Source organism: Martes martes (genome assembly GCF_963455335.1).
Source record: "Martes martes genome assembly, chromosome: 13".
In the NCBI taxonomy this organism is placed as follows: Eukaryota; Metazoa; Chordata; class Mammalia; order Carnivora; family Mustelidae; genus Martes; species Martes martes.
Genome location: NC_137901.1, coordinates 76,987,741 through 77,011,281, shown reverse-complemented (window position 1 = coordinate 77,011,281; position 23,541 = coordinate 76,987,741). Strand labels below are relative to the sequence as shown.

Sequence of the window (23,541 nt, the reverse complement as noted above, 5' to 3'; positions counted from 1 at the left end):
GTGGGGTGGCGGTGGGCTCTGAGTTTCTTTAAACGACCTTTCTGTAAATCAGGAGTATAGCTGATTTGTAGGATCATCAGGGAACAGTATTGGGCTCTAGGTTTAATATTGTTGCTTTTTTTTTTTTTTTTAAATTTATTTGACAAAGAGAGACGGAGAAAGTAAGCACAAGCAGGGGGAGCAGCAGGCAGAGGGAGAGGGAGAAGCAGACCTCCTCCGAGCAGGGATCCCAACACGGGGCTCCATCCCAGGACTCTGAGACCATGACCTGAGCCGAAGGCAGTCACTTAACCAACTGAGCCACCCAGGCCCCCTTTTTGCTTTGTTTTGCTGGCGGGGGCTTTGAGAATTAAATATGTAATTTTAACATTAGGGTTATTGAGGTGTGCATTAACTACGGTAGAACTCCCCTGGTTTAAGATACAGTGGGACAAGCATCCAGCTTTATTACCTCATCATGGTCATGATCCAGGGCTGTTGTTTCACACCCCAAAGTTCCCTCAAAGGCTAGTTCCCTTGAAACCATTGTCCGGTTTCTGTCTCTACTGGGGAATTGGCATACTTTTAATATAAAACTAACATTGTTGTGTAGGGTGACAATACACTGTTAAAGTAAGTCTGGTTTGGATGGTCTGTGGCAGTGGAAGCAGTCACTGGCTGGTGTCCTTTCCCTGATTTCCCCTTCTTCTGCCTTTTCCTTCTTTCAGGGCTCGGGGCAGGGCAGCAGAGAGGTAAGGAAAGCCTTGGAGCATTAGCCAACCACAGCCATCCGTTTGGGTCTAAAGTACGGTGGATTTAGAGGCTTTCTTTTAAAATGAGAGGTAACATATTAAGGGCTTTGCTGCATCTTTTTACTGATCTCAGGGAGGGAGAGCAAGGTCTTGAAAGACAGATTTTGGCATGGGTGTCAGTGCTGGGGACAGGTGCCTTGCTGAGCTACAGAGGCATAAAGACAGAGGGGTGTGTGGGTGCCTGTTAGGGTGCGGAAGTCTGACTCACGCTTGTGCTGAGGGAAGACCCTTGTCAGGGCACCGGAGTTGCCAGTTTTCTGGGGAGGGTGAAGGGGTCTTGACAAGGATGCCAAGGACCAAATGCTTGGGGGCAGTGCCTGGTGCTCCCAAATGGGCTCTAACCCACAGGTGGGGGGACAGATGGGACTACAGTGGCATGAGGGTGACAGTTCCACCCCACCTGCACAACTTCTGGAGAAGAGAGATCCCCCATCCCAGGCAACCCAGTTCCCTGGGCCTGAATAGTGAGCATCAGGGCAAGACCTTGTCCTTCTCGGAGCTCACAGACTACAGGGAGCAGTCGAGAAGATGTCAGACGCTGGAATAAGTAAGACGCTGGGATGGAGAATGTGTGGTCAGGGCAGGCCTCAGTGAGAGTGAGTGAGACCTGGATGGAGGGAAGGAGCATTCCAGGTAGAGGAACAGGGATTGCGCGGTCGCGGAGGCAGGAACAAGCCGGGGTGTTGGAGCTGCCTTGTGCGGCTGGAGCAAAGCGAGGGGACGGTGGGTTCGGGGCAAGAGAGGTAGGTGCGGGTTGGTCATACGGTCATGTGATCATATTTTAGGTTGCGGAATTGGATTTTAGGAGAGATGGGCCACCGTCCGCGGGTTTTTATAAAGGATGAAGGCGGACCGCGGAGACCTAGCGAACTGGGGAGAACGGTTTCCCTCCCGGGAAGGAGGCAGAGCCGGGAGGAGCGGCGGTGGGCCCCGCCCCCGTGGGCTAGGGGGCGTGACGGCCCGCCCCTGCCCCGCCCACGCGGCCCGGAACCGGTGCGCTCCCGCGGGAGGTCGGCGAGCAGAAACCCCGCGCTGTGTCCGCGTCCATGGCCGCCGCGCTGCTCGCCCGGGCCTGCGGCCCCAGCCGCGGAGGTGAGTGCACTCCGGTTCCGCACAGCCGGGCTGTGGGGGCGGCGCCGGCCCGGGCCGGCCGAGCGGGAGCGAGTCCCAGCGGCCGGGTTCTTTCCTGCGGCGGCAGCGGCGGCAGGGCGGCACCCCTTCCTGAAGCACGCACGGCCTTTGCCCCACTTGGGCCGCTGCTGGCGCTTGCGCGGCCCCGGCTCCGGCTCCGACTCGCGCCCACCGCCCGGCTCTAGCCGAGGCATCCACACTGCCCACTCACCCCCCACCCCGCAAGTTCCCCGCCCTTGGAGGCTCAGGGGCGCCCCTCCTCCCGAGCCAGGCCTGGGACTGAACCCAGACTCGGTGTCTGTGACCTTGGGCGAGACGCTCGGCCCGTCCGCCTCATTTGGCCCGTGTGTAAAATGGTCCCAGGATGTGTCACTCTTCTCGTGGACTTGTTACAAGGATCAGGCTGTGTTAAACAATCAGCGCAGCGCCTGTCAGGTGGCGCTCAGAACTGTGAAGGCTCGTTGGTTATTTCCCGCCGCACCTTTCCCGGTTTATTTCTCTCCCGCTGTAGCAGCAGTGACACACATGGCCAGGGCTTCCTTTGCCTGCAGGACAACAGTAAGGGGACCCCCATGGAGAGCTGTCTCTGCCAGGCCCTGTTCTGAGTGCTGCAGTCAGCATCTCTCCCACCGACCCACCCCCAGGAGCTCAGTACTGCTGGCCGCCAGGTTTGCTAGGCACAGAGGCTCAGTGAAGTTAAGATCTTTGCCTAAGGTGGCAAAGCTGTGGTCTTAGTACCATGGGTGTGAAGATGGGGTGGGAGAGTTGTGGAGCAAGTGTGTTGCAGTTGGAGGAAGCATTCAGCTGGTATGGGTTTCTAAATAGCGTGCTTGACATTTTGGACGGATAATTCTTAGTTGTGGGGTCTGCCCTGTACATTGTAGGGCGTTAGGCAGTATCCCTGTCCTCTACCCCCTCCACAGTAGCAGCATTCCACCCTTCAGCTGCAACTACCAGAAATGTTTCCAGACATTGCCAGATGTCCTGGGGTGGGGGCCGGTGAGGGGAGCAAAATCATCCCTGGGGAAGGCCCACCGAGTCACGGGATGGTCATTATGATGATCATGCAGCAGGGCCTCCTGCATCCCCCTCCCACTACTACCTGCTCTTCTTGCCGGCAGCTCTGCATCCTCGGGCCTGGCGTCGGTTACATACTATCTACCAGTCTGTGGAGCTGCCTGAGACGCACCAGATGCTGCGTCAGATGTGCCGGGAATTTGCTGAGAAGGAGCTGGTTCCCATTGCGGCCCAGGTGGACAAGGAGCATCGCTTCCCGACGGCGCAGGTGAGAGTTCCAACCGCAGCAGCCCCTGAGGGTGGTCTGCCAGCTGCTGCTGGATTGGTGGTGACGGTAACCGCTAGAGGCCCTGAGACACCCAGCCAGGAATCCTAAGGCGGGTCCTGGAACCCAGAAGATGCTCTGGAGGTTTCCTTCATCCAGCACGAGGCCCATAGCCCGGATTTAATTTCCACGATAACAATAATAAGGGTGGCTGGGTGTCGTGCTTACCTGAGCCAGGCATCGTGCTGGTGGCCATGGTTAAGCTTACAGGCTGCTTGCCCTCTAAGGAGTTCCAGAGTGTTCTGGTTGCCATTTCATGTCTCCTGGGCTCTGGGGCCACTTTTCCAGCTTAGAAAATACTGCGCTGTTTCACAGCGACTTGGGGACTGTGCCGGGAGTGTGGCGACACGCGGGGAGCTCAGAGTGAGGTGGGCAGATGGCGCTCTGGGCACTGACACTGGCTGGTGTGGAGTGTGGAGCACTTATCCCCACGCATCATCCTGGCTAGTCCTGAGGACGTCCTCACCTGCACGTCTGATCCCCATTTGGCTTCTAGAATGTTTGTCAGGATTAAGCGCGGTACACATGTTGAATTCTGGTGCTTCCTGGTGCTGGGGAAGTGGGAGTTGTCAACACTCTGATTGTTTTATCACAGTTGAGAAATTTGAGATGGAGAGGGGTTCAGTGGTTTTTCAAGGTTACCGATCTGTGTGCTAGAATTCACATCCCAAGCCTGGCTGGTTCCAGAACCATCTTCTCCATCCACTCTCCACGTGGTTGGCCCAGGAGCCTGGTTGGTGGGCAGGGAAGGCCTCTTGTAGTTGGGAATTTTCCCGTCAAGGGCCTAAACTGCCCTTCTGCCCTCCACATCCACATGCACCGCTCTCCGTGACCCCACCTGGCACGTTCCTGTCATCGTTCAGTGCGTTAAGGGAGATGTGACCAAACTCGGTCTCTTTGTGAGCAGAGGGTGGGGCTAAGCGAGTGGCCGTGGAAAAGCAGGGTGAGTTTCGAGACGTTGCCCCTGGAGCAGTTGCCTGAGACATGGCTGTGTGTTGGGGCTTCTCCTACCAAAAGACAGATGGCTTGACTTACTTTTCCTGTGCTATTCCTGTGTTCTCTGAAATTCTTACTCAGATACAGACGTAGATTTGCTCCGGACAGGAATGCTGGCAGTAGAAACAGATTTCTTCCCCCAAGCTCCTTTGAACTGGTCCTTTGGCTTTATACTCTCCTCCCGGCTTCCTGGGGCTTGGGAACTTGCAGGCTACCCCTCGGAGCCATGGCAGACACAGGTGTGGAGGGCGAAGGCAGTGACAACAGCCCCGCACCCCCTCTTCCTGTGGGATGGGATTGCTCCTCTGGCTTTTCTTTCCCATTTTCTTAGCCGGCTCCTGTTCGAATTGCCTGGGCTGTAGACCTAGGGAGGATTCGTGCCTCATCTTCTGAGCTTGTCACCACCCCTCGCCAGCCGGACTCTCGTCTCGGTGGCTGATGGGATCCAGAGGTTAATCCGCGTCCCTTCCGGCAGACTGAAGCCTGCTGGATTTGTGCTTTTATCCCGGCCTCCGTTCCTCCTTTGTAGGAGCCGAGTGCCCAGGTGCAGAAGGAAATCCAGGGCTCCAGCTGGCAGAGGGGTCAGAGAACTCGACACCAGCTAATGTGGCAGGTCGCCAAACTCAATGATAAGACCACCTAACGTTTCCCAGTGCAGCGGTAGTTAAGAACAGGACTAGCTGTCATTTGGAGGCTGCTGTATTCTGGGTGCTTGAATATCCTGTCTTTAGCACCACACGCGGGGGAGGTTAGAGTATCTTCTGTGTTTAGATGAAGAAACTGAAGCTAGAGGTTAAGTTTCTTGCACAGCAGCCACTTATGTGGCCTGCCTGGCCTAGAGTAGGTGCTTGGGTAGTGATTTCTAGTATTTTTCCCTGAAGAATTTTTTTTTTATAAAGATTTTTATTTATTTATTTGACAGAGAGAGATCACAAGTAGACAGAGAGGCAGGCAGAGAGAGGGAGGGAAGCAGGCTCCCCGCTGAGCAGAGAGCCCGATGCGGGACTCGATCCCGGGACCCTGAGATCATGACCTGAGCCGAAGGCAGCGGCTCAACCCGCTGAGCCACCCAGGCGCCCCAAGAATTTTTTTTTAAAAGATTTTATTTATTTATTTGACAGAGATCACAAGTAGGCAGGGAGGCAGGCGGAGAGAGAGGGGGAAGCAGGCTCCCCGCTGAACAGAGAGCCCGATGCAGGGCTTGATCCCCGGATCCTGAGATCATGACCTGAGCCGAAGGCAGAGGCTTAACCCACTGAGTCACCCACGTGCCCCATCCCTGAAGAATTTTTTATCTACCCCTTCCTCCCAGAAAAAGTGGGTTTATGGGGGTGTAGTCAAGGGGAGAAGAATTGAGGGAGGCAGACCAAGAATTAGGTGGAAGCCTAGTACCAATTTCTGCTTGCTTGGCTGGTTTGGAGACCTCAGTCGAGCTTCAGTTTTTCTGTATTCAAACAAAAAAAAAAAAAAAAAGAAAAGAAGAAAGGAAACTATGGAAAATTTATAATATTATTTTATTATAAAGGGAAATAAGAAATAAAATGGTGTTTCAGCTGAGCTTTACTCACCAGCCTTCAGCACGTGGGGGCTGTATATTTATTGTATAAAACTGAGCCCCACGAGGGGCTGGCTTAGTTAGTAGAGCATGCGACTCTTGATCTCAGGGTCATGAGTTTGAGCCCCATCCTGGGTGGGGAGCCTACTTTAAAAACGAAACAAAACAAAACACTGAGCCATGTTTCTTCTTCATTCAGTGACTATTTATTGATTAGCTTTCCTAGACTAGGTGCAAGACGTGCTCTTCCTCCTCATGTCCTCTCTCTGGTGATGGTGCTTCCCTGACCCAGTTAGCCACATAGAAACTTCTAGAACCATACCCCATTTTCTTCTTCTTCCTACCCTCTGAATCTTGTTAACTACTCCCTGGAAATGTGTCCAAATGCCACCTCCCATTTGTCCCAAGCGAATTCATCTGTGTGTCCCAGGAGCAGCCCGTTCCTCACCCACGACCCAGTGGCTGTGCCCAGCAGGTCGCTGTGTGCTGTTACTGGCACTCAGCTTCCTGTTCCTGCCCGCACGTCCCTGTCTGCACATGCTGTACTCTTGGGAAGTGGCCCGCAGTCAACAGCGGGTTGCTGACTGAACAGGGGGGCGAGGTGGCCCTGCGTGGTGGGTCTGGCCCAACATGCAGCACTTGCTGGCCACCAGCGGACACTCGAGGCGGCTGCCGATGAGGCTTCTTTCCCTGGAATAAGAGGCAAGTCTCCCGCAAGTGAGGGCACTGGAGTCTCTGAAGGGAGTCAGTTTTGTCTCTGCTGATCTTATGCAAACTCTGGATAAATTTGATTTTGTGAAGGCGTGAGCGCTAGAGGCGCCTTACAGTCGCGTTTCTCTGGGAAATGCCTGCTCAGCATTCCCCCGACGGGAAGGACACGCATGTTCTTTCTGTTTCTGCTGCTTTACATCTAGTCCCTGGTCTCTTTCTGTTTTCAATGCTGTTGTCTCTTACCTGAGATCATGATCTGAGCTGAAATTAAGAGCTGGATGCCTAACCGACCGAGCCACCCAGGCGCCCCTGGGCTTTCTGAGTAGAAAGGTTGGGAAGAGCAGAGCCAGGCATCACTGATGAAACCGGGTGAGCCGATTGCGTCCAGGCGCCAGGCCTGGGGTGGGCTGGCTCCTGCCCTCCAGCGAGCTGGAGCTGGAGGCTTTTCAGGCAAACCCTAGTGGCATATAGCAGGGGTGGAACGGACCTGGGTGACACTTGAGGGGTGTGACTGGTCGGGGTACAGTGAGCTTTTGCTGTGATCCGTCAGGAGAGCCTTGGGGGAGGGGTGCGGTCAAGGGGAGAGGGCCCCCAGCTCTGGCTTCCTTGTGTCCCGGAGGTGTCACCTCTGCGGGAGCTCCCTGCACCCCACCTGCAGATTTCAGTTCCCTTTTTGTTTCTTGGAGGAAAGTGGAGTTATGGGGTTTGGGATGAGTCCGTCCTTTACTCCAGGGCTACCCAGAAGGGCTTTGGGATGAAGAGGAACTTGGGTGGCACCAGTAGCGTGGGACAGTTTGGCCGGGAGGCCAGAGACAGCCTTCCAGCGGGGTACCTGGAGAGGCTGGTGTGTGCTTCCAGCCCCAGGTGGAGTGTGGCCAGGTTCCTGACCCCGCAGCGCCTTCCCTGAGGAGACGCTGTGTCTCCCTGGCCTGGGTTTGTGGGCTGCCTTGAAGGGTGGGTCTGACCGTTTCTGTTTTGAGGCCATGCTCCTGCTGGCACCAGGCCCCGTCAGCACCCCCGTGTGGACTGAGATAGGGTGCTGTGTAGACCACTTGAATTTTGGCTCCCCTGCCCGCCGGGGTGCTTTCTGCCCATGGTGCCACCATGTCTCTGAGCAGGCCCACCCTCTCTGGCTGCAGCTGTGGTCACCACAGAGTGTTTGGCTTTTTAGAGATCCTCAGAATGACACATCTGGGGTATCTCTGAGTCCCCCGCCTTTTTTTTTTTTTTAGATTTTATTTATTTATTTGACAGAGATCACAAGAGACAGGCAGAGAGAGAGGAAGAAGCAGGCTCCCCACGAAGCAGAGAGCCTGATGTGGGACTTGATCCAAGGACCCTGGGACCATGACCCGAGCCTAAGGCAGAGGCCTTAACCCACTGAGCCACCCAGGCTCCCCCACCCCCGCCTTTTTTCTTTAAGAGAGAGCGTGAGTGGTAGGTACCGGTTGGTGGGGTCCAGTTTGGGGGGAGAATCTTAAGCAGGCTCCCTGCTTAAGCAGGGCTCAATCCCATGACCCTGAGATCGTGACCTGAGCTGAAACCAAGAGTCTGACACTTCACTGACTGAGTCATTCGGGTGTCCCACCTGAGCCAGTGTCTGTCAGTTTCCTCTTGCTGTTGTGACAAACGACCGCAGACTAGAGACTAGCGGCTTAAAACACTAGCGTATTATCCAACACTTCCTGGAGGTTGGAAATCCAGAGTGGGTCTTGATGGGCCAAAATTAGCGTGCTGGCGGCCCTGGAGAAGGGTCCGTGCCTTGCCCCTTCCAGCACGTGGAGGCCTGCGGCGCTACCCGCCCGTGACCCCCCTCCAGCCAGCACTCTGGTCGCTCTGAGCCCTGCTTCCATTGTCACCTCTCATTCCCCTTGTCTCCCTCTTCCCCTCATAAGGACTCTTGAGATGACCCTGGGTCCCCTTGGATAATCCACGACCTTTAACTTAATCTCCCCGGCGGAGGCAACCGGATCTGCCCTCTTGTGGCTGCAGGGCGCCATGGCACTTGCGGGCTTGGCGGGTCGGTGGCTGTCCCCCCTCCCCTCTCTGGAGACGCTAAGGATAAGAATTTAAGAATTTCGTAGAGGGGCCTGCACACCATGATGGACATGCTCCTTGTCTGGGTCAGTGTCTTCCCGGCGAGCCCTGGTCAGCCGCTTCCCGACAGTGAGCGCACTCACCGACTGCCCCACTGCGCCGGGCTCCGCACTGCACGTATTTTCTCCGTCCTTCAGCAGTTCCCTGTCGCATATGCTCTGCTGTGGGGGTGCAACACCTGTAATCACGGAAGTCCTATTAATTATAATTACAGGAAACTGAGAAAATACTGTGAACATTCTTATGTTAGCTTCTTTTATTTTTATTTATTTATTTTTAAAAAAGATTTTATTTATTTATTTGACACAGAGAGAGAGATCACAAGTAGGCAGAGAGGCAGGCAGAGAGAAGAGGGGAAGCAAGCTCCCTGCTGAGCAGAGAGCCTGATGTGGGGCTCGATCCCAGGACCCTGAGATCATGACCTGAGCCGAAGGCAGAGGCCCAACCCTCTGAGCCACCCAGGCGCCCATATGTTAGCTTCTTTTAAGTCAACTTGTGTAAGAACACGGTTCCAGGGGGCGCCTGGATGGCTCGGTGGGTTAAAGCCTCTGCGTTCAGCTCCAGTCATGATCCTGGGGTCCTGGGATCGAGCCCCGCATTGGGCTCTCTGCTCAGTGGGGAGCCTGCTTCCCCCCTCTCTCTGCCTGCCTCTCTGCCTACTTGTGATCTCTCTCTCTCTCTGTCAAATAAATAAATAAAATCTAAAAAAAAAAAAAAAGAACATGGTGGCAGCAATCTAGTGACAGCGAGGGGCTCACGGGGAGCTGCGGCACCCTTCTCCCCCTGCCCCCTGCTGCTCCCCACAGGCAGCTGGTTTTAGTTGCTTCTTCGTGAAGCTCAGGATGTTCTGGGTGGTCCGTGTCAGCCCCCCAGAAGGCAGACTGTCCCAGGTCGGAGGGACTGAGCTGGTTGCGACCCCAGAGTCACTGCCTGGGCTGCGGTCCGGTGGCGTTATTCATAGGCTCTGGCCCCGAGCAGGTTGCTCCATGGGTCTGCGCTCTGGAGAGACTCAGATGCAGAGCTGGGCGCACAGTAGGCACTTGCTGGCTGGCCGTTACTATTACTGTGGTTCCACATCAGAGACTCCAAGCTTTTAGCATTCATTCGCTCAGTCACGGGCACTGCGAGTATCGCAGCAAACAAAAACCAGTCTCTGCCCTCATGGTCAGGGAGAAGAATCTTAACCAAACCCAGCAGGGTGATAGGTGTGAACTTCCAGTCGCATAAGCCCCGCACTGGAAAGGCACAGGTTCTGGGAGAGCGCCTGGTTAGGGGACACAGCAGCTGCAGGAAGTGAGGCTTGAGCTGAGATCTGGAGGGAAGGAGACCACAACAACTAGTTGATAAAGGGCATTACTGACAGGAAACGGCACGTGTAAAGGCCCTGTGGTGGGGAGGCAGGAGTATGTGTGCAGAGCTGAGAGAAGGTGTATATGACGTTGTGCTGTCCTGCTCCTTACCCTGGGGGCCCCTGAAGTCTTCCTTCCTGCTTGCTGGCTGTGGCTGTGGACACAGAGGTGAGCCAGTGTGGAGTGTGGCACCAGAACAGCTTGGATACCCAGAGCATCATGCAGACCCGAGCTGAGGCTGGGCTTCAGCGTCTGGACCCGAGAATCAGGGTGTGGGTGGATAGGGCCACATGGCCTGAGTTTCTGCAGGCACTGGCTCAGGAGCAGGAGGGTTTGGACTTGGGAGGGGTAGACACTGGTCCCCAACTGCCCTTGCCATGACATCCTTGTGGCCAGGTGAAGAAGATGGGCGAGCTGGGGCTTCTGGCCATGGATGTGCCTGAGGAGTTCAGTGGTGCCGGCCTCGATTACCTGGCCTATGCCATTGCCATGGAGGAGATCAGCCGGGGCTGTGCCTCGACAGGAGTCATCATGAGCGTCAACAATGTGAGTCCCCACTCCTGGGTCCCGGGACGCACAGGTGGAAGGGAGGCTCCCGGGGGCAGATGGGCACTCGGGCCATGTGTCCCGGCATCCCGGGCACAGCCAGGCTCTGGCACCCAGCCCCCGATCTCTCTGGGCTCGGTTCTTTCAGGTCAGGCCCCGGAGAGAACAGGTCTTGGAGTGGGGTCCGCAGTCCCCCTCTGACCAGCCACCAACCCCTTCTTCCACCCCCCACAGTCCCTCTACTTGGGGCCTATCCTGAAGTTTGGCTCCAAGGAGCAGAAGCAACAGTGGATCACCCCTTTTACCGGTGGCGACAAAATTGGCTGCTTTGCACTGAGTGAACCAGGTACCATGTGGAACCATGGTTGGCCCCCGTCCCCTGGCACAGAATCAAAGTGACAGACTGGGTTGGAGCCCAGGATCACGTGGTCACCTCAGCTGAGCTGAGGGGCCCCTGGCTCTGGGGTCCCTTGGGTGTGAAGATGCCCCGCTGTGGCACATCCCCCCACCCCCTGCCATTGAACTAGTCTCTGAGAGCTCTGGCAGCTGGTGTGGCCCAGGAGTTCGCTCTTGGCAGCCAGATTCCGTGGATGCCAGGTCAGAAGGTTTTTGTGCTGTAGTTGGGGGCGAGGGCTGGTCCTCTGCTCGTTGGTGACAGCGCCCTTTGGGAGCGGAAGCAGTGGATTCTGAATCTGGGTCTGGGGCAGGGAATGGCAGTGACGCGGGAGCCGCCTCTACCACCGCCCGAGCAGAGGGGGACTCGTGGGTCCTGAACGGCACCAAGGCCTGGATCACCAATTCCTGGGAGGCCTCCGCCGCCGTGGTCTTCGCCAGCACAGACAGATCCTTGCAGAACAAGGTGGGGTCCCTGGGGAGAGGGTCGGTGAGACTTCTAGGCTGCAGACGTTTCGAAGCTTCTCGATGTGAATCCCACCGTGGCTCAGGGGAGCTGTTCCTGCTCTCACATCCCTTGGGGCTGCCCCTTTCCCTCCCTGGCCTGCTGGTAGCCGGAGGCCCGTCTGTACCTTCCCCTGGGCAGCCATCAGAGGATGCCTCGGGCTGAGGGCTGAGGTCTGAGGGAGGTGGTGGGAAGGGTCTAGTTTGTGTCTGGTGCCCTTGAGTAAGGGGTGTGACCGAGGCCCGTCTCTGAGAATGTCACTGCCCATGTCTGGGCCTTTCAGGGCATCAGTGCCTTCCTGGTTCCCATGCCGACGCCTGGGCTCACGCTGGGGAAGAAGGAGGACAAGCTGGGTATCCGGGCCTCATCCACGGCCAACCTTATCTTTGAGGACTGTCGCATCCCCAAGGACAGCCTGCTGGGCGAGCCTGGGATGGGCTTCAAGATAGCCATGGTGAGCCTGGCAGTGGGGCCCGGGCCCTGGGGCCCAGCTGGCCAGCCACTGACCGGGGCCTTCTGCACAGCAAACCCTGGACATGGGGCGCATTGGCATTGCCTCCCAGGCCCTGGGCATCGCCCAGGCTGCCCTCGATTGTGCTGTGAACTACGCTGAGAACCGCAGGGCCTTTGGGGCACCCCTCACCAAGCTCCAAGGCATCCAGGTAACAAGGGGAGCCTCGCGCAGATGCTGGAAGGGGGGCAGCTCGCCCTTTCCTCTCTGGATCCCCTGGGTTCTCCATCCTCTTCCCTCCTTTCCTGGGAGGGAGGGACAGCCACTGACTGCCACGGGGGTTTGGGGCATTGCAGTTCAAGTTGGCGGACATGGCCCTGGCCCTGGAGAGTGCCCGGCTGCTGACCTGGCGTGCTGCCATGCTGAAGGATAATAAGAAGCCTTTCACCAAGGTGCCTGTGGGGAAGGGGTCTCCCCAGGTGCGGCTGGGAGCTTTGGTGTGCGGAGGGGGAAGTGTGGCTGGGGTTCCCGATCCTTGGGCCTGTGGGTTTATTGCCACAGAGGGAGGCCCCGTGGTAGGGCCGTGTGTTGGCGGCTCCTCCCCGAAGTGACGTTTCGGACTCCAACCATCCCCTGTGCTTAGGAAGCGGCCATGGCCAAGCTGGCTGCGTCGGAGGCCGCAACCGCCATCAGCCACCAGGTGAGTGTCCTGGTTCGCGAAGAGGGCCCCACGGCCCCCAGGGTTGAGTGGTAGGAAGCGGGCCAGCGGCCCCTGCCCTGCTGGTCCCCCGTGTGGCCGATCTTGCCCCTGACGCCCCACTGTCCCGGTAGGCCATCCAGATCCTGGGAGGCATGGGCTACGTGACAGAGATGCCAGCAGAGCGCCACTACCGCGACGCGCGCATCACCGAGATTTACGAAGGCACCAGCGAGATCCAGAGGCTGGTGATCGCGGGGCACCTGCTCAGAGCCTACCGGAACTGAGCCGCGATGCAGGGCCGAGGGGCGCCCTGGTCCGGGGCCAGGCCAGCCTGCAGACCACGGCGAAGGAGGCAGGGGCCACGAGGCCTTAACCCTGATGCTCGGTCCGGGACCCTGTGTGCCTCTTCTTGCCAGGACCACCTGGCTCCTCACCTCTCCCCACCCCAGACCTAACCTCCTGGGGCCGAGTCTGCGAGAAAGGAAAGGTGAGGGGCCCCATCTTCAGCTCAGGTTTTTGACGTTGCTTCCTCTTCACACCTGTGCCTTGTCTTCAAGTGGATCTGGCCTCTGGAGGCGGGGCCTTGGGAAGGACCCCCATTTCCTTTCTCAGCAGGAGACCCAGGTGGGACAGCCTCTTGACCACCCCTGTTCTTTCCCTGAGCTTAGGGGTCAGGAGGAGGGGGCCGGGTACAGAATGCCTGGGCGTTTTGGGAAGGCTGGCGGTCCCGTGTGAAGCACCTGGAACCCATTAGCCGGTTCTTCATAAATTATCAATGAGTAGGAGGACAATCAGTTGTGGAAACTAAGTAATAAAGTGTACCTGTGCCCTGGTCCTTGTGTCCTTGCCTGGGCGCTGCTGGGGAGGGGACGTGGTCTGATAGTGTGTTCCCGGACCGCTGCCGCCTGTGTGTGTGTGTGCGCGCGCGTGCAAGCAAGCAAGCAAGGCTGACTGCAGGGGCATCCCTCTGGAGGGAGAGCTCCAGCACCAGGTGGGTTTGACCTCCTGCAGGAAGGTACAGAGCTGGGTCCTCGGGCTGGGGTGAGGGTCTAGGACAGTGACTGCTGCACACGGAGGGCAGGTGGGTCCAACCCCTGAGCAGCAGGGTGGGAGGGTGCATCACAGCTGCAGAGGGCTCGGGGGACCGGGAAAAGCGGTACAGGCCTGCAAGCCCGGCTGCGGAATGGTGGACATGGGGCCTCCACAGCCTTCGCTGATGACGGGGGCCTGATGCCCCTGGAGCCGGAGCCCAGCTTTTAACAAAGACTGCCACCTAATGCGGTGAGGCAGCGGGAAGAGAAACCCAGCAAGACAGACTTAAAGGGAGCTGGGGTCAGCCCTCCGCAGGGCGGGGAAGCGGGCCTGTCATCGCGGTGAGGTCTCTGGAGACTTGGGGACAGAGACATGACCCATTCGGAGCCCCCATCACGTGGGTGCCCAACATCCTCGAAGCTCTTGGCGGAGGACGCCGCGGGGAGCCGCGCGCCTCCCTTGGGGCCCTGCGTTTGACCCGGGCCCCGGGCGGCCGGAGGCGCGCGCGGCTCGGGGATTGGAGGTGGGGCCTCCCCTGCGCGGCTGGGCGGTGCCCTCGTGCGGCCCGCCCCGCAGCAGGTGCGGCGTCCCGCCAACGAGACGCACCGGCTGCAGCTCGCGGCTTCCGTGCGCGCGCTCCAGCTCAGGCTGGCCTGTGGACGTCCGGGTGATCTGCGCCGCCTCCTGCCACAGGTGAGCGCCCCGAGGGGCTGACTCCCAGCTCACACACTCCGCGGGGACCCGCCGCTGTCGCCGCCCTGGGCTCAGCAGCAAGCCGAAGGTGCGGGGCGCGTGGTGGGATTCGAGGCTTCTCCCCAGGAGCGGCCAAGTTTGACCTACGCCACCTGGGAGGCAGAGGAACACCCCGTCCCTGAGCCACTGACCCCACGAGCAGCCGGACGGGGGGGTTCGGGTGGCTCTGTGACCCCTTCAGCCAGGTAGCACGGGCTCCCAGGCAGGTGGTTCGTGGGGCCTGGGTCGTCCGTCCGGGTGGGGGTGGGGCGCGGGTGATGTGGCGGCTCAGAGGCGAGCAGAGGGAGCGCACCCCGAGCCAGGTAGCCGAGCTGGAAACCCAGCCCTCCCGCCCCACCTATGAACCCTGCCGCTGCTAAGGCGAAGGGCTGCGCGCCAAGGAACCGGCCTGCTTTCCAAGTCGCCGCTGGGGATCTGCACCCCCGGAGTGTCCGGCCCGGCGCAGGTCCCCGGGCGCCGAGCCAGCGTCCAGCCCGCACTCTGGTGCCTCCAGGAGCTGTCGAGGGGCGGGGGCGCCGACTCCCAGAGTCTTGGCTTTGACGAGGAGCGGCCTCCGTTCGTGGAAGCCCCTCAGCGTAGGACCAAAGGCTGACCTCCGCCCCTGGGTCCGTCTGCGGCTGAACCGCTGCAGCAGGTCTCGGACCTCCCGTCCCTTTGTGCCCAGTGTCCTGTGTGTGTTTCCTAAGGCCCGGGACGCGGGGGGTTCAGCTGCCGACGCCTGCACACTTGTCAGTTGGCACGAGGTCTTTCTCGGTTTTGTTTTTCAGGATCGGGGGGTCCCTTGTTGCAGCGAGAAGTCTCTTGTCCCCTTTCACTCCAGGACAGGTTCCCAGACTGCATCTGTTGGTCAGACACGGGCGTGTTGGAAGTGTCCGGGCCGGTTGGGTCCCAGGCTGCGCCTCGCTCTGGTGGTTTCTCCAGGACTGGCTGTGGCTTCGCGGTCGTGTTTTTGGCGGTGAGAACGTGGGGGAGTCCGGTTTCATTGCTGACTTCCATTGTTAGTTCCGTTACCCTTTTCTGAATAAATGCGAGGTTTCTCAGTGTTTGCAGTCTAAAGAAACGGCTTTTGGCTTTACTGACTTTGGGTATTGTGGTTCTAAGTTTTATCTTGTTTGACGCTTTGTTTCCTTCTATTTTTGGATTTCATATGTTGTGCTTTTCCCAGCTTCCTGGGCTGAATGTTCATGGATTTTTCAGTCTTTTTTCTAATAAATGAATTTAAGGCCCTCCATTTCTCTCTAGGCATGGCTTTAGCTTAACTTCCAAAACCTCGATATATTGTATTTTCATTCTTTCGGTATTCTTCTCCTTTGACTTATCAGTTACTGAGAGGAGTATTATTAACATGGGATTTTCCTTGGTATTTTTTGTTACTGATTTTTTTTTTAAATTGTGGTAAAATACACATAATGTAAAATTTACCATTTTTCTTAAAAAATGTACAATTCAGTGGCATTTAGCACATGGATAGTGTGTGTAACCATCCACACTGTCTCATTCCAGAACACTTTTGTCACCCCAAAAGAAAACTCCGTACCCATTGTTAATGATTTTTGCCTTAAGCGCATTGTGGTCTTAGAACATTTTCTGATTATCTAAATTCTTTGAAATGTATTGGGATTTACTTCATGGTCCGTAAGTCACTTTTTTGTAAAAACCAAGTATTGTTTAAGAGATTCTTTTTGATGGTGACGAGCACAGGGTGTTATATGCAACTAATGAACCATTGAACACTACGCCAAAACCCAATGATGTACTATATGTTGGCTAATTGAATTTAAATAAAAAGCAAAAACAAAAACAAAAAACAAAAAACTCAATACTAAAAAAAAGCTTCTATCTTCAGAAAAAAATTTTTCTTTCCACTTTGATACATTAGTTCGTTTATTTTGTTTATTTATTTCCAGCTTTTCACTGACACAAACCGTAGTGCAGAGAACATTCTGGAATGTGTCTTCTTGGTCACAGGAGACAACTTTTGAGTATGTAAGTAGAAGCGGTCTTTGCTGGCCTTTGGGCTGTTTATTTCTTCAGCTTCACCAGATATCAGCAAGCTGCCTTCCGCAGCAGCTGGGTCAGCTCGCCCCTTCCAGCCATGCAGGGGCGGGACCCTCTCCCTCAGTACCACTGACTTCACGCTATTGCTTCCACCTGACTGATTTTAACTTGCATTTCCTTGGTTGTTCTTGAACATCTTTTTCACATGTTTATTGGCCATTGTGGTTTCTGCTGGGAATGGCGGTTCTCATCCTTTGTCTGCTCCTTCCCTGGTTGATTCGGAATTGTCTCATGGGTTGTATTTCAGACGCTAATCATTTGTCAGGCTCCTATAATGTGTGGCTTCCACTTTTTAAAATGGTTTTGCAGGAGCACCTGGGTGGCTCAGTCAGTTAAGTATCCGACTCTTGATTTTGGCTCAGGTCATGATCTCAGGGCCATAGGATCCAGTCTGCCCTTGCTAGAGAGTCTCTCCCTCTCCTTCTGCCCCTCCCCCAAGCTGTGCTAAATAAATAAATACTTTAAAAAATGGTTTTGCATTTTATTTTTTTTTAAAGATTTTTATTTATTTGACAGAGAGAGTGAGAGCACAAGTAGGCAGAGAGAGAGGGAGAAGCAGGCTCCCTGCCGAGCAGAGAGCCCAATGCAGGTTTCGATCTCAGGACCCTGAGCCAAAGGCAGAGGCTTAACCCACTGAGCCACCCAGGTGCCCCTGGTTTTGCATTTTAATGTTTACTCTTTAACTTTAAAAAGTTGTTCTAGAAGTTTTGTCTGTCCTCTGTGAGCATTTCAAATACACGTTTTGTGGTAAAAAGTGACAGTTCCTTCTGGGGCTGCATCCTTCCAGAACTTTTCCCGTGCATCTACTGACATCTCATTTATGTGTCCCCACCCTTGCCCCCCAGTGAGATGAGTCCTCCGTGCGTTATTTAGTTTTTTTCACTTCATATTTCTTCACGTCAGTACACTTGAACCATTTGTTCTCTGTAACCAATTTGAGACATTCCGTTGTGTGGTTCGACCTCCAGTTCCGCCCAGTTGCTCTCCTCTTCCACACCTCCAGCGCCCCACGTCTTCCCAACACTAGAGATCACCAGGCATCTGGGGCACGTGGCAGGCTCGGTCAGAGGAGGGTGCGACTCAACACTGAGGTCACGAGTTTGAGCCCCGTGATGGGCAGAGAGATTACTTAAATAAATAAATAAACTAAAAAAAATGACCAGGCATCTCATTTGTGCCAACATGACAGTTGAAAACTGTGACTTTAGTTTTCAAGGAAGTTTGGGCATATTTTCAAATGTTTGTTTATTGGTTATTTTCCTATTGTCTGTGAATTTCTTTTTCCTTTCCTGGATCTGTTTTTCCTTCCTACCTTTCTCTTGTTTGTTATCTTATGGTCTAGATGGGAAGAGTCCCTGCTGGTTTTAGACACTGTGGACTTCCACGATGCCTCTGTTAGCTTCCCTTCGAAGGCAGCCTGTTGCATGTTAAGCAGCTTCTCCCCGTTCCTTCCAACCTCCCAGCCCCAGAGCCCCTGGCAGCAACCAGTCTGTATAGTTACCTTTTCTGGATATTTTCTATAAATGCAATCACACGAACATGGCCTTTTGTGTCCATTTATGTTATATCATGTGTCAGCATTTCATTCCTTTTTATGGCCAAATAATCTCTTATTTATCCATTTGGGTCGTTTCTTTTTTGTTTTGGTTCTTACAAATAATGCTGCTGTGGACATTCGTGTACAGGTTTTTGTGTGAACCTATGTTTTCACTTCTGTGTACCCTGGAGTGCTGGGTCATATAGTAACTATGTTTATCTTCTTGAGGAACCCTTGCGTTTTTTGGTTCTGTATTTTCCCAATATATAAAATTTCTTTTTGTTTTTGCTTTTGTTTTCAGCCTTATGTTGTTGTTGTAAGCATGTCTCCCTGGAAAACCTTTTATTGGATCTCCCCCCACCCCAACCGTACCCAAATCTGAGTCCCCATTCTGCTTGGCAAATTTAACCCATTTATATCTGTTGTAATTGTTTCATCTTTGGACCTACTTCTGCCATTTTATATTTTCCCCTCTCCACTTTATTTTGTTTTCATTTTTTCCGTTTCTGTCTTTGATTGCATACATTGAATTTTCTTATTTTTAAAAATGTGTGCATTCTAGTTTTATTCTTCTGCTTGTTAAGGTAACTTAGACCAGTAGTTATTTTTAATTTTTCCTATCAACTTATTTAACTTACACCTACATCCTTTCCTAAGACAGGTAAAGAACTTGAGCATTCTCTCATTGCCTGGTCTCTCCTTTCTCTTCTACCAATCCCCCCCTCCCCCACCATTCACTTCTGGTGTTTTGGTTCAGGGTTGTTCAAGACTTTTCCTCCCCTTCCCTCCCTCCCAGTCACTGTGAATGATCAAGGTAGTTTCTCTTATTTCCATGCATCTCCACCTTCTTCTGGACTTATTTATATTCTTACTGAAGGACTTTATCCAAGATTGATTTACTGAGGTCCTTTGTATAGAAACTCTTCTGAAATCTCAGAATATCTTTGTCTTCTTGCTTCTGGCCCTATTTTTTTTCCTTTTCTGTTATAAATTATCTGCTTTTTATCTCTAGAAGGCCTTCCATTGTTTTTCTTTTTATTTTTGAGGTTCTTAAGTTAAACCATAAAGTGCGTGGTGATAGGAGGTGGGGCCTGATCTCACGATACTGAGATCAAGACCTGAGCTAAGATCAAGAGTCTGGAGGCTTCACTGAGCCACCTGGGCACCCTCGGAGGTGGGATTTTTATCATTTGGTTTGTATAACACTCACTGAGCCTTTGTCCTTGTCTGTCTTTAACTCTGCAACGTTCTTGGGTATAGCATCATGACTGAGTAAACTGTGTATTCCACAACCCGTAGGCCCTGCCATGATCAGATGTTAGGATATTTAACATGACTCTTAGGGCTTGTGTTGCATGGCTGGTATCTGTTTGGAAGTCCCAAGTCTCACTTACCACCGCTAGTCATGTAACAGGAAGGTGCCATGTCAGCGTCTTACCAGAGCTCTGGGTTCCAAGACCTGAGTGGCTTTCCCTGGGCACCTGTCGCATCTCTGCACTGCACTGAGGGTGCCTGAAAGACTCTGTTCTCAGGGGACAGTCTGTGGGATGCTGAGAAATGACCATTGACTCTCCTGTCCATCACAGCCAGCCCCCTTACCTCCTAGCTGGATCTGGCTATCCCGGCAGGTGGCCACAGCGGGGAGATGGCACGTTGGAGGGGCCTGGCTCTGCTCACCCTTTCTCAGTGATGGCATCAGGCTGCCTTGATCTCCTCTCCGCTAAGGCCTCCTGCTCTCACAGGCCAAAGGGAAGCAGAAGGGACCCTGAAAACCTTCCCTCCTCCTGCCGTACTCTCTGCCATTCCCCATTCCCTTCCGGCTCTGGGAATGCTATTGTGATTATGGTTTGCATATTAAAGGGGTTTTATATGAAATATATTTGGTCTAAAAATAAGCACTTCATCTAAAAAAAAAAAACTGGGGGGCGCCTGGTTGGCTCAGTCTGTTGGTTAAACATTTGCCTTCAGCTCAGGTCACGATCCCAGAGTCCTGGCATGGAGCCCCGCTTGGGTTCCCTGCTCAGGGAGGAGTCTGCTTCTCCCTCTCCTTCTGCCCCTCCCTTCCCCACTTGGGCTCGCTCTCTCTCTCAAATAAAATTAAAAAATAAAATTTAAAAAATCTGTGCAACGCTTACAGAAGGTCTGCTCCTAACCTCTTGGGGCCTTACCTGTGCATATCTTTCTCCTGCTGCTTCTGTATTATATCCTTTGCTTAGGAAACCTTAGCTATGGGCGCCTGGGTGGCTCAGTGGGTTAAAGCCTCTGCCTTCGGCTCAGGTCATGATCCCAGGGTCCTGGGATCGAGCCCTGTATCGGGCTCTCTGCTCAGTGGGGAGCCTGCTTCCTCCTCTCTCTCCGCCTGCCTGTCTGCCTACTTGTGATTCTCTGTCAAATAAATAAAAAAAATCTTAAAAAAAAAAAAAAGAAACCTTAGCCGTGAGGTAACTTGGTATCAGGTCTGCCCAGGCCTTCTAGTGGGTCACTGGAGTCAAGGATTTGTTACAGGACCCGTGACACGGGTGTCCCCTGACTCTCCTCTGGGCTGCTGTGGTTCCCTCTATCCCTGGTGTCAACTGCCCTCACTCCCGGGAATTTTCTTGCCCTCTGCATTCGCCGGAGTTTCCTTAATGCCTCGTGCACGCCTTTCACCTCGGGAGCACTCAGAGCCGGGCTTAGGCGGGGCCGGCAGCCTTCTCCAGTTCTCCATCTTGCGGGAAACCAGAAGCCCTCCATTATTTTTTCCAGAAATCCTTGATGGCTGATGTCGTTGATGTTTTTGTATTTCTGTGTGTTGATCTGGTTATGCTGAAGAGCTTTCTTGTCAGCTCTTTGAATAGACTGCCGACTCAGAAAAGCTAAGTCATCACTGCCGGTGATCCTTTCTATGTGACGTCCCTCCTTTCTTTTTCTTGGCACGTTGTACGGACGCTGCATGGCCGCCCCTGGTTTACTGGGAAGGCCTCAGCTGCGTCGCCGTTAGGTCTGACATCTCTTCGTCATACATTTCTGGGTAGAACCTTTAGTGAGTGAGGAACATTTCCATCTGTTTCTAGTTTAGGAACAGGGTTTTCTTTTTAATGAAGAATGGGTTGCAAATTTTTTTTTTAAGATTATTTATTTATTTGACAGACAGAGATCACAAGTAGGCAGAGAGACAGGCGGGGGTGGGGGGAAGCAGGCTCCCCGCTGACCAGAGAGCCCGATGCGGGGCTCGATCCCAGGACCCTGAGCTCATGAGCTGAGCCAAAAGCAGAGGCTTTAACCCACTGAGCCACCCAGGTGCGCCTGGGTTGCAAATTTTTCAAATGTGTTTTGAGGGGCACCTGGGGGGCTCAGTTGGGTACCCCTCCAACTCTTGATTTTGGCCACGAGGCTGAGCTGTAATTACACCAAGTGGGGGAGAGCAGAAGAGAAGGGTGAGCGGAAGCAACCTGGATTGCTGTGTACCTTCAGGAAGTTTCTGCAAAGCTGCTAGGGAATCCTGAAGCTAAAATCAACTGTTACAGGAGTCCTGGGGTCTTCTGCCTCAGTACCCCAGCTGTCCTGTGTCCTGGACTGGGAGGGGTCCACGGCGGGCGAGGCCTCCGCGGAAACCGGAGGGTGCAGTTCGAAACTTAGCAGCTGGCGCTGTTGGTCAGCTCGGCTCCCTGGTGCTGGAGGCCTGTGAGGCGTGTCTCCGTCCTGCTTCTCTCCGGAGGTGTGCGGGGCAGCACTTCTGTGGTTCGGGGGCCTTTCTTCCTCTGGGGAAATTCAGAAGGAGGAAGTCAGTGAGGTGAACTGCAGCTCCCTTTGCTGCAGTTGACTTTGCAAATTGCACTCCTCCTCGTTCTCCTTCACTGTCCATTCCACGTTCCTCTCACCCCCGGCAGTCACCTTGACATGCATTGGCGGTTCTGCCTGGTGGAGGAGCCCAGACCTTCATCTCCGAAGGGTCTGGGCCCTTCCTGGTGGGCGGAGCCTGCTCGGCCCAGGTCTGTTCACAGCTGGCACAGGGCAGAATGCCAGGAGGGGTCCAGGAGGGTCGTCTGGATTCCATGCACGTTGTTTCCTGTCCTCCTCGTGTGTAAAAACAGCCTCCGCCTGCTGGTCTGTTACCTGTGCCTGCGCGGGGCTCCTCTTTTTCTCCTGCTGCTTTCCTGCAGTCATCCACCTGCCCAGCAGCCGCTGGAATTGTAGTACGACAGAATTCTTGCGGTCACCCCTTTGGTGACCACAACTTCCAACCCCGCAGAGCCCAGAGTTGTGGGGTGAGAAGCACAAAATGGCAAGTGGGGCAACTCCTGCTCCCACTCTTCGTTCCGAGAACCATGTGTCCTTCCTGCGCAGACTCAGACCTAGACAGCCGTGCCTGATGTAATAGAAACCCAGTGTCCTGATGGGTAGCACCTGGCCTTTGAGAATGTTTGCTAAGCTGGCCTTTGAGCTGTGCCTTCAGGCCCCTGGAGCTTTCTGTGAGTCTGCTTCTGGGATGTGACTGCCAGGGGCTCGCAGGATGGTGGGCGCCCTCCTGCACCTGCTTCACGGCCGTGCGCCGTGCTTGCTGTGTGGGACCGTGGGCCTGGGCATCGGGCATGCCATCCAGCCCTGGGGACGGGCGCGGCGGCGACTCTGTAGCCATCTGTCCCCGTGAGGACGAGCCACTGGCCCTTCCAGGAGGGAGAGGGATCCATGTTGATTTGCTACCACGTGGTCTTCTGAAGGCGCAGCGCCATGATGGGAGCGCAGTGCTGGTCTCTGGTGCCGACCTGCTGGACCTTCTGTGGCGGGAGCAGCTAGATCAGTCTTGACAAGTGGGAGACCATGCTGTTGGGGGCACCTCTTGTGCTGGCCTTGGGGTGGCTGGTGGTGAACACTGGCTGATGTTGACTCACGGAGTCATTTTGCCTGCTTGGTTGTTCAATGCCTCTTTCTGGTGGGGAGCTGGGATGTGTGTATATATCTGAGTTTCAGAGGTTTCTGCTGGGCCTCCCTCCTGTGACAGCCCTTCCTCCACACCCAGGGACCTAATACACATATTGCTTCAATGGTCAAGTTTACCAATGCCAATTACACATGTAGGGACTAGAGCGATGACTATCAGAGGACTCTGCAGAGCTGTGGCACCCACCATGAGAGGGACTTCAGCTAGGACTCCGTGGAACCTGACCCCGTGAGCCTCCACTCTAAGGAGGGGGCACTGTGATGAAACACTGGGCCTCTGGACATCAGTGTCAACTCAGAGCCTGTGTCTAGTAGTCCTTGAAGTATCTGGTGGGCCCCTTTCCTCCCAGTATACAGTCACCCAGGTAATTGACCACACTTCCTTTGGGGGACGGCTGAGGGGGATGCTCATGGGTTACGTGATTGCTTTGATGTTACAGGATGTGTGGTACGTGGCTCAGGTGTCCTTCCTCCTAAGAACCTGGGCGCTTTTTCAGTCAGTGGGTCCCAGACGGGTCTCTTGGAAGAGATAACATGTGTGACTTAGATCCCTAGAGTCACCTCAGCAGAAGCCAGAAACAGAGATGTGATTATGTAGGAAAGATCTGTGGATGAGCCTCTTGTCCACTGATGTGAATCCTTGTGACATATGTAGGTGACCAGCAAAGTTCTTG

At 54.5% G+C, this 23,541-nt stretch overlaps 1 protein-coding gene across 1 annotated transcript; it reads left to right on the top strand.

Moving 5' to 3' along the window:
• The first annotated feature begins 1,776 nt into the window (after positions 1–1,776).
• Positions 1,777–13,401, top strand: ACADS (acyl-CoA dehydrogenase short chain). The gene is made up of 10 exons (XM_080821513.1): positions 1,777–1,883; positions 3,044–3,207; positions 10,369–10,518; positions 10,753–10,864; positions 11,226–11,377; positions 11,700–11,870; positions 11,941–12,078; positions 12,224–12,319; positions 12,511–12,567; positions 12,699–13,401. Exons 1-10 carry the CDS (start codon positions 1,838–1,840, stop codon positions 12,849–12,851), a joined length of 1,239 nt encoding a protein of 412 aa, XP_080677639.1. The 5' UTR covers positions 1,777–1,837; the 3' UTR covers positions 12,852–13,401.
• The last annotated feature ends 10,140 nt before the right edge of the window (positions 13,402–23,541 follow it).

What these genes read in the sequence shown, in the direction of transcription:
- ACADS (XM_080821513.1), top strand. Translation starts at nt 1,838, where the DNA reads ATGGCCGCCGCGCTGCTCGCCCGGGCCTGCGGCCCCAGCCGCGGAG. An exon ending in CTGCGGCCCCAGCCGCGGAG is followed by an intron (nt 1,884 to 3,043) that starts GTGAGTGCACTC and finishes TCTTGCCGGCAG; the next exon opens with CTCTGCATCCTCGGGCCTGG. An exon ending in CTTTGCACTGAGTGAACCAG is followed by an intron (nt 10,865 to 11,225) that starts GTACCATGTGGA and finishes GGTCTGGGGCAG; the next exon opens with GGAATGGCAGTGACGCGGGA.